Source organism: Prosopis cineraria, unplaced genomic scaffold (genome assembly GCF_029017545.1).
Source record: "Prosopis cineraria cultivar Desert tree isolate PC_DT_omini unplaced genomic scaffold, ASM2901754v1 PC11, whole genome shotgun sequence".
Taxonomy (NCBI): Eukaryota; Viridiplantae; Streptophyta; class Magnoliopsida; order Fabales; family Fabaceae; genus Prosopis; species Prosopis cineraria.
The window spans coordinates 16,990,101-17,000,727 of NW_026555342.1; the positions used below are offsets into that span (position 1 = coordinate 16,990,101).

Here is a 10,627-nt window from a genome sequence, read left to right on the forward strand (position 1 = left end):
CTAGGCTCCTCGATCAATGGTGAAAATGGATCCAAGTGGGATAGAAGATTATGTGCCTCGTTTTTGTTTGACTTTTTTGATACATAATTTCAAATTTTTGGACATTTTTTTTATTTCAGAGTAAATGGTTGTTGACTTATTTTAGTATGTTATTTCCCCCACCACTTTTTTTTTTGGGCCTTGTTACAACATTCGTAACTCTTCATGCTCTTGCACTTATCTGTGAAAATTTTCTTAGGATCATTCTCTATTCAATATACTATCAAGAAAATTAAAAATCTGATTATACAGAATTATATCATCACTTTTGATTAAGTTAGGGAAGCAAACAATGCACAAATTGACTTGCTCATCAAATTTCGCATGAGAATTTAAATATTAATGTTTTTGATGATGCACTTTTATGTGCAAAATTTTATCAAGCTTTAATGAGTTAACTAGTTATCATCTGCACGTTTTTTTGTAACCTTTTAATTCAAGGGGGGAAAAAATGCATTCACTGTTCTGTAACATGAATTGATCGTAATCTAGGCTTTCATTGAGTGGGCCCACAAATGAGGAAAGCTTTGCCTTCACACTAACTCAAATTTAAGCCCCTACTTAATCGTTTTTGAATCTCCTAATTTAACTTTTGTTTACTTAATTAGGCATCTTTTCCTTTACTGACTTCTTAAAAGTAAATGAAGCCACTCTACATTGATGGAACAAAATATTTAATGACATATGAATATTTTATTAATATTTAAAAATTATATAAACTAAAAATGTATTTTAGTCTATATTACATCCATTTTTATATATAAAATTTTTTTAATCAAATTTTGCATAACAATAAAAATTTATTATTTAATTAAATTTATATAAAAATACAATAATTTTTCAATTTAACACCTAATAATATTATAATAAATATTATGATGGTGATAGGAAAAATATATAATTAATATTTTATTTTATTTTTTAAGATAAAAATAAAATTATTTAATTATTTAAAAATATTATTGTCACTTATTATATTTAAAAATAAAATAAATTTTTAAAAAATAGAGAAAGCATAATAATACATCACGATATTGTGTCGCTTTAATTATTCATCGAATGTTGTGTCGCTTCCAAAATTCAAGACACCATATTGTCATTATTGGATTTGAAATTGCCACGTCTATCATATAGAGAGGTATTGGATTCCCAAGAATGTGATACTTTTGGGTGGAAAAATGAATTGTTGTGGTCTGAAGGGAATAAAATATATCGGTAGATTTGTGTTTGTAGCGTCAATATTAATTTTTGAAAGGATAGAAAATATGAGAGAAAAAAAAAAGAATAACTCTTCACCCTTTTGAATGAGGAAAGAAAAATGAGATGAAATAAAAGTAGGAAAGAAAAATGAAATATAAGACTTCAACTTTTTCCTTCAAATGTGAAGAGATTGAGAATAAAATTATTTGAGAGAATCACATATAGATCTAAAAATTTATGAATTTAACTCTCAATTTTATAATTTTATTATGATGAATTTATAATTTTTTTTAAATTTTAATATAATTTAAATTTATTTTTATTGTTAAAATTTATAATATAAGTTACAAATTTATGATGATGTCTAACTTACAAATTCTTAAATCTTAATATTTTGAGACTTATTTTAAATGAATTGATCTTCTTAAAACTTATATGTCATCCTTCCAAATTATTTTTCCAAAGTCTGCCCCCTCTCTAGCTCTTTCTTATCTGTTTGGCGCGTACTCCCTCCGGTCCCATTTATAAGTCCAATTTTAGAAAGTGTATTTGGTCCCATTTATAAGTCACGGTGCGTCTTTTTAGGTAATATTTGAGAGGTATTTCCAAAATTATCCTTCATGAGAGAGAAAAAGTAACAGGACATTACTTTTTAGATTTGTTATATAGGAGCATGTTTGTAATTTTACTTACTTTTATTCTTTATACTTTTATTGTATTGGTATTGATGAAGTTGGTAGAAATGACTTATAAATAGGATCAGAGGGAGTATTGCTTATGGCATCAAGCATTGACTTCAAACTGTAAGAAAAAAAGAAAAAAAGAAAAACTTAGAATTCACTGAAAAGTTATGACACAATAATGTAACATGTACTGACTTTGACTTCATATTTTTTTTTCATTTGATTTTTTAATTATGTGTTTATTTTCAAAACAATTGCTTCCCAAAATGATAAAAGTCAAACAAAAAACTAGGCATAACCTTCTGCAACATTTGCCAAGCCCCCAAAAAAAAAAAAAAATCTTCTGCACAGCTTGGATCAATTTTCACCATTTTTACTGTCGAAAATATTATTTAATTTTGTTATTTTATGATTTTAACATAGTAAAATTAGTTTTTAAAATATTTATTTATTTTCACAAACATTGCTTCAAGATACTGGTCAAACAAAAACTCGTGAGACCATTGGTTCTCACTACATCCAATAAATTTCCTCCCGTCTTCAACGCTTCAATCATTGTGCAAATTTCTCTCTTCAAATCTCAGCAGAACCATGGCGATTCAAGTGGCGGCGCCATCATCATCCCTTGGCTTCACCAGCAGCAAAACCAAGTATAGATATGATGTTTTCCTCAGTTTCAGGGGTGAAGATACTCGACTCACCTTCACTGTTCGTCTCCACGATGCTCTGTGCCGGAAGGGAATCAACGCCTTCATCGACGACAAGAAGCTCGCGAAAGGGGAAGAGATCTCACCTACGCTTCTCAAAGCCATAGAGAAATCCAGGATTTCCATTATTGTGTTCTCCACCAACTATGCTACTTCAACGTGGTGCCTCGAGGAACTTGCCCGCATCGTTTGGTGTAGGAAGCAGAAGAACCAGGTGGTGATGCCCATCTTCTACAAGGTGGATCCCTTGGATGTTCAGAAGCAAAGAAATAGCTTTGGAGAAGCCATGGCTGATCATAAAGCTGGTAGGTTCAAGAATGAACAGGAGAAAGTGCAAAAATGGAGGGCCGCTTTGCATGAAGCTGCTAGTTTGTCACCAGCATGGCTTTTCGAAGATGGGTAGGTTTGATTGCACTATTTTCTAATTGCCTTCTATTGATTAAATTTACTAAGAGTGTGTTGAGAGTTTAGAATTAAATGAAAAAGAACATAGTGGAATGGAATGAAATTTTTCATTGTTTGAAAGTTTTATATGTTTAAGAATATATGATGGAATGAAAATAAATGATTATTAACAGAATAGAATGGAGTGGAGTGGGATGGAGTAAGATAGAACAAAACATTTAATTGTTTGAGAGTTTTATTGGAGGAATTCATAAATGATTTTATTTAATTATTATTTAAGAATAATTGTAAAGTTAATATATTTGAATTAGATATAATTATGTTTTTCAGTTTTATGTTGAAAGGGGGTGAAAGAGTGAGATGGGGTGAGAAGGATGGAGTAATTTTTCAATAATATTATTTATATTGTGCCATTCCATCCTCAACACCCCAAATGTGAGACAAGAGAAAATGAGTTTAGGATGACTAAGGATGGCTTGTAAGGTCATTTCAAACCATTCCACTCCCTTTTAAAAAAATTCTCTCAAATAATTGTATCTAACTTCTAGTCTTTCCTCTTCATCCTATTCCATCTCAAAATAAACTTACAAACACTTATGATGAGAACAAATAGTTTTACATGACTATTGTTTGAGAGTTTGTTATAAAATGGATCGAATGGAATTGATTAATTTTTTTCAATATTATCTTTATGCATAAAGATAACAATAATTAAAAGGGTAAATAAGTAAATTATCCCTTAAATATTAGGATTAATAATATTATAGATCTTGAACTCATTTATTGTACAAATTATTCTCTCAATTTTTAAAAATGGTACAATTTAGCCCATGACATCAACAAAAGTTAACTCTGATCGTTATTTGACTAGAAAAATGACATAAAAGAATCAAAAAATACTAATAAAGGATCCAAAAATTACATATAAAGACTCAAAAATTACAAAAAAGGACAAACGAGTACAATAAAGAATCCAAAAATTATAGACAAGGATCTAAAAAATTACAAAAAAAGATCAAAAAATTTTTTGGTCATTTTTTATAATTTTTGAGGTCAAATTGATGATCAAAGTTAACTTTTGGTAATAGCAAGGGCCAGATTGCATCTTTTTCAAAAGTTGAGGGAACAATTTGTATAATAAATGAGTCTAAAGTTTATGGTACTATTGGATCTAAAGTTTAGGGGGTAATTTGCTCATTTACCCTAATTAAAATAATGCAATAATTAAAATAGAATATTCCTAATTAATATAAAATATTTCAATATTTAAATCTTCTTAAATTTTTAATATTTTCAATTATTTCTTTTTTCTTTTTGTTTCCATCAATTAAATTGTTCACATGTTGTGAATAGTACAAAGTTGGTATAAATTTTGTATATAACAACAATAATGATTTGTTTGCTTTTACATTTAAAAGTTTAATTTTGTACCATTTATGTTTTTTTATATTGAATTTACCTTTTCCAGCCAGAGTCTTTTAGATATCCTTAAACTGAGGAGAGGCAAATATTGGAGAGATAGGATTAAAAATTGAGGAGCTTATGTATTCAAAGAGGAAAGAAGCACATAAGAAACCTTTTACATAAATATCTTCATAGTGAATTTTTTTTTCTTTTGTTCTTTTTCCTTTTGCAGATGTGAATCTGGCTTTATTGAAAGGATTGTCGAACATGCATATTCTATGATACCTCCTAAACGCTTCCAGAACATTGATCATATGGTTGGACTTGAAACTCGCATAGAGGAAGTGATGTCACTTATGGATAAATCTGATGACCGAGTTTGTATGTTGGGCATTTATGGAACTGGTGGAATAGGAAAAACAACACTTGCAAAAGCTTTGTATAAATTAATCTTCTACCAATTTGACGGTGCATGTTTTTTGTTTGATGTTCGAGAAGAATCAAATAAATATCAAAGTATTATTCGTCTTCAACAGACACTTCTATCAGAGATTCTTGGGGAACAGAAAATGCAGCTTAATAGTGTTGATGAAGGAATCTCATACATAAAACACAGACTCTCTAGCAAGAAGGTTTTGTTGGTTCTGGATGATGTTGATGAGTTTAAACAGTTAGAACAACTTGCAGGGGGGCGTGATTGGTTTGGTTGTGGAAGCAAGATTATTATAACAACAAGAAATAAGGAATTGCTCATTGCACGTAATGTTGAGAAAACATATGAAGTGAAGGAGCTAAGTCGACTTTGCTCTCTTGAACTCTTCTGTTGGCATGCCTTTCGTATGAGCCAACCTCCAAATGGCTATGAAAATATGTCCAATCATGTTATTAGATATGTACATGGCCTTCCTCTAGCTTTAAAATTAGTAGGCTCCAATTTGGCACATAAGGACTTTGAAGAATGGAGATCTACGTTGGAACAGTACAAGAGAATCCCTGAAAGAACAATCCATGAGGTACTTAAGATAAGCTATGATTGCTTACCAGATGGTGCTAAGCGTGTTTTTCTAGATATTGCTTGTTTCTTTAAGAAGAAGGCATTAGAATTCATTGAAGACATACTAGAAGCTTGTGATGATGGGGCAAGGTTTTATATTGAAGTCCTTGTTGATAAATCTCTGATCACTATTGATGAAAATAGCAGTCGCTTGTACATGCATGATCTCATACAACAAATGGGCAAGGAGATTGTTAGGCAAGAAGGGCCATCAAATCTTGGTCAACGCAGTAGTAGATTATGGTATTACAGAGATGTTCTTGAAGTGCTACAAGAAAATTCAGTAAGAATCTATTTCTTGTGGTCTGTTTTCTTTCATTCTTATATATATAGAGTTATATACATCAAATTTGTTGTGCTAATTTGGCAATATATAACAATGTTACTTTGCAAACTTGCATTACAGGGAAGCAGTAATATTGAAGGAATAATACTTGATCCACCTCATCAAGAAAAAGTGGAGTGGGGTGGTATAGCATTTGAGAAGATGAATAATCTCAAGATTCTCATCATTCGAAATGCCCAATTTTCAACAAGTTCTAAATATTTTCCAAATACTTTAAGATTACTTGACTGGAAAGGATATCCTTCTATGACTTTACCGCCAAATTTTTCTCCTTCGAAGCTAATTTGCTTGAAGTTAAATGGAAGTCAGTTCACATTGGAAGAGCCATTCAAGGTACTCTTTTCCTTTCCCCCCGACCACAATTTATTCTTTGGTATAATTTACTGATTTTACTGTAGCCTTAATTTTCATCTAAGGAATAACAATAAACTACCTTGAGTTTCACATAGCTTTGAGAGCCCATATCAAATTTTCCTTTTTGATTCCTAAAACCATCAAGAGAAACATCTAACAAACAAAGATTTGAAGTTCAATTCAAAGGTATAGGCCAAGCAACTACAACTACAACAACTCAAAGCTTGGCAAGTTCTAGGAGCATTAGAAATTAAACTTGATAGAATAAGCAAGGTTAATTCCTTCTGTCGCATGCTACTAGTGCTTTCACTTGGGGGATGACAAATAACAAGGATGAGTTGCAAATCTCAGTAACCATGGCTTATACATGATTCAAAAGCAATAATATTGAAGATTTGTACATATAAACCACTCACATTCGATCCCTTTCAATGGAGTTACACAAACAAATTTACGACGTCATATATGGCCGTACACCATGGTTTAACCCAAACCGCCTAGAGAAGTATGCAAATACTAATCCCAAATCTAACATAACCCAAACACGAGATGGCCAGCACACACTTGTAAGGTACACGTGCTATTCAGTTAAGGTTACATGTAGTAGCCAACACACACCTGCAAGCGACGTACCCATGCTGCTACGTTGACATAGCTCATAAGCATATACACTCATGCAAGAGGTACACATTCATAGGCAATCATTAAAATCCCCAATCCCATAGCAACATGATCAACTAACACTTGCATATCCTTTACCATCCACAACTCGTCAATGTTAATGTAAAACTATAGTCACCTTCAACTGCTTAATACAATTGTATAGCACTGGGCAAATAAGTTACGGGCCAACCTGTGAGCTATCTCGCACGGGCTGGCATTTTTGCGGGTTGGGTTAGGCCATCCCGCTAGATAAAACGGGCTAAAAAATCTAACCCAAGCCATTTTCTAGCGGGTTAGCCAACCTGCGGGCTGGCCTGCAAAAAATTATTAATTTTTTTAATAATTTAAAATTTATATAATATAAATATATTTATTTATTTCATATTTTAAAGTAAATTAGTAATTAAAAAACTTATAAATAAATAAAATAAATATAGAATTCAACTAAGCAAATTTATTTTGTTAGATTTTTACTATCAATTATCTTTTCGCCTAGTGTGCTATCTTTGTCATTGAAAAAAAATTGAATATAAACCCATATTATTTTTCTCAATGAATTCATATTTATAATTTCAATAAATAGATTTTATGATATTAAATAATATATATATTAAAATTTTTATAAAAACTAATAAATCATCTTCACAAACTGTAATAAAAATTTTATTTGCAAATTGTAAAAAGAATTTACATTATATTTCAAATGTAAAGAACAATTTGAGAGTCATAAATTATATATTTAAGAAATATTATCATTATTGTAGATTTATAAAAAGATATAATATAATTAAAAATAAAAAATTATTTTTTAAAAAATGCTAGCCCGCGGGCCAACTCGTTTAGCCCATGGGCTAGTCTGTTTTAGCTCGCTAATTTTGCAGGTTGGCTAATCCAACCTGTTTTTAAAAATGAGCTAATTTTTTTCAACCCAACCCATCAAATTGTGCGGGTTAAATGGGCTAGCTCGTTGGCTCAACCTGTTTGCCCGGCTCTATGGCTGCATACCAATGTTAAGAGAGAGCCACAAAGCACCATCTAGAGCCATTACCTCTCATTCCATTCATCTTTCAGTATCAGCCTAAATCATAAGAAGTTACAAACTCTAGAGCTCGAACTCCTCTCTTTCCATCTAGGGTTTGCTCTTTCTTTTACATTTCAAGATGTAAAGTAGCCAAATAATACCAATTACCACTGGTGCAAACCATAATTTTAACTACACATTTTTTGCCACAATTTATCAAAAAACTGTGGTAATATAAGACTCAATGGCATAGATGTAAATAAGTTAAAAAATGCATCATTTTTTACCAGTCTTAAATTAAACTGTCACCATAAATGGATATTAGATCAAATTAAATGATTCAATTACTTAAAATAAATTATCAATTAAATATTTAGTTTTTTTTTTATTAAGGCACATTTAATTGAATATAAATGTTAAATTAATTAAATAACTTAATTTATTAATAATGTCTGAAATCAGACACATTTATGTGTCTGTATTTAGACACTATTAATTATTAAATGATAAATTAAAATATTTTTATATTATATTTTAATTTTATAAAAGATATTACCTAGAATGTAATTAATTTTATTTTATTAAGGCGTGAATGTAGCATTAATGTGCGTTTGAAACAAGACATATTTATTGGAACATTAAATAGAATTTACGACATAGGCAACCATATGTCTGTCACCGTAAATACTAGCTCCTTATTTATGACGGCAGGGCTTCAAAAACCTATCACCATAAATTCTATCTTTAACTCCAAGCTTGTTGCCCACATTTTTTTTAAAATTTTTTAAATCAAGTAGCATTTACGGCGACAGGCATCCAATTGATTGTTGTCGTAAATACCCACTTGTCAAAACTTTTTTTTTTTTTGAAAAATGAGTTCAAGTATTTAATTTTAATTAATTGTGTCTGTATTCAGACACTATTAATTATTAAATGATAAATTAAAATATTTTATTTTAATTTTAATTTGAATTTTATAAGAGATATTATTTAGAATGTAATTAATTTTATTTTAATAATGTATGAATGCAGTATTAACGCATGTGTGGAATAAGACGTATTTATTGGAACATTAAATAGAATTTACAGCGACAGGCAGCCAGGTGTTTGTCGTCGTAAATACCTCAGCTCCATATTTATAGCGATAGAGCTTCAAATACCCGACGCCTTAAATTCTGTCCTTAACCCCAAGCTCATTATGCACATTTTTTTAATTCTTTTTTAGCATTTATAGCGACAGTCAAACATGGGCTTGTTGTCGTAAATGATATTTATGACGACACTCTTAATACCTATCACCATAAATTCTGTCCAACCCTCAGCTGATTCAATTTTTTTAAAATTAAACAATGTTGACTATATATGGCACCTATCAAACAAAAATATTTGTCTTGATAGATGTTTAATCCAAATAATAGCAATTGTCACCAAAAATTGCGTTAAGCTCATTTTTCACCAAAAGTCAATTTGAAACTGTGATAAAAAATAATATATTTCGTTATAGGTTATAAAAGACTTGTGACAAAAGATGATATTTTTAATCACAAGTCCTTTATTACTTATAGTAAAAAATATTATTTTTTATCACAGGCCCACAGATCTCACATTGACCTGTGGCAAAAAATAGAAGTTTTTATCATAGTTTCAAATTGACCTATGATAAAAGGTTTTCATTTATTATTACACAATCTTCTATTACACATCATTTTTTGTCATGAAAAATGTCATATAACTGTGGCAAAAAATGCCTTTTGCACTAGTGTCACATGCTATCCATGTGCTTCAACTATCTGGAGTGGGTTTGGGCCTCAATTGTGTATATTAGGGCTTAAAGACTTCGACAATTAAGTCCAAACATCTTCCATGACATTAATAGAATCCAATTAGCCCTAAACTCCATTGATTAAACTTAAAACTTGGATTAAAAATTATAGGGTGGTACACTTGAGCTACATATGATAATTAAACACACAGGGAGACTATCTAATCTCTAAGGTTGCTTGGTTTTTATAAGTGGGTTACTTGGAATTCAAACCCAATATAATATAATGAGATGCGATTTAAGTAGTTTAAACCCCAAGGTTATGAGAAAAAGGAAAGTCGGGATTCTCCATGACTTAGACACCGAGAGACAACCTCATTCCTAAGTGAGGTTACTGGTAATTCACAACAAAAGTTAAGCATTTTTATCAGTAGACAATTGTGAGAAAAAGAAAAGTTGGGCCTCTTCAAAATTGAGACTTTGGGAGACAACCTCATTCCCAATTTACAACTATAGCTATTCGTTTTTAATAGTTAGCAATTGTGAAAATTAGAAAAGTTGGGGTATAATTAAAAAGATGTAAAAAATTTTAAGAGACTGAGGTTTTACCTTTTTTGAGAACCATGAATTGTAATTACCAATATCCTATATTATGGTTCGGAGAGACTAGTTTTTTGTGAGTGGTATGTTTGCATTGGTTTAGATAAACTGAATGATTGAATTCTACTCAAAAGACAATGTTTTTTTTTTTTGGCAGAAGTCTGAATTCATGACACATGTGACATATTTGGATTTCTCAAAGTGTCAATTCATTACCGAAGTACCAGATATGTCTCAGTTGCAAAATTTAAAAACAATGATCGTTAATAAATGTCTGAATCTGACCAAAGTTCACGATTCAGTGGGATCCCTCAGCAAGCTTGAAAGATTAGATGTTAGTGAATGCCCCTATACTTACAAGCTTTCCACATGAAATCAACATGGCATCT

General features: G+C 30.6%; 1 protein-coding gene across 1 annotated transcript in view; it reads left to right on the plus strand.

Moving 5' to 3' along the window:
* The first annotated feature begins 2,437 nt into the window (after positions 1 to 2,437).
* The window catches only part of LOC129286213 (uncharacterized), a 19,782-nt gene continuing 11,592 nt past the window's right edge, over positions 2,438 to 10,627 (plus strand). Inside the window, exons 1-4 of the mRNA XM_054922225.1 lie at positions 2,438 to 3,028; positions 4,671 to 5,775; positions 5,899 to 6,171; positions 10,396 to 10,582. Coding sequence (XP_054778200.1) covers positions 2,514 to 3,028; positions 4,671 to 5,775; positions 5,899 to 6,171; positions 10,396 to 10,582 — 2,080 coding nt within the window. The 5' untranslated portion in view covers positions 2,438 to 2,513. The remainder of the gene's footprint in view (positions 3,029 to 4,670; positions 5,776 to 5,898; positions 6,172 to 10,395; positions 10,583 to 10,627) is intronic.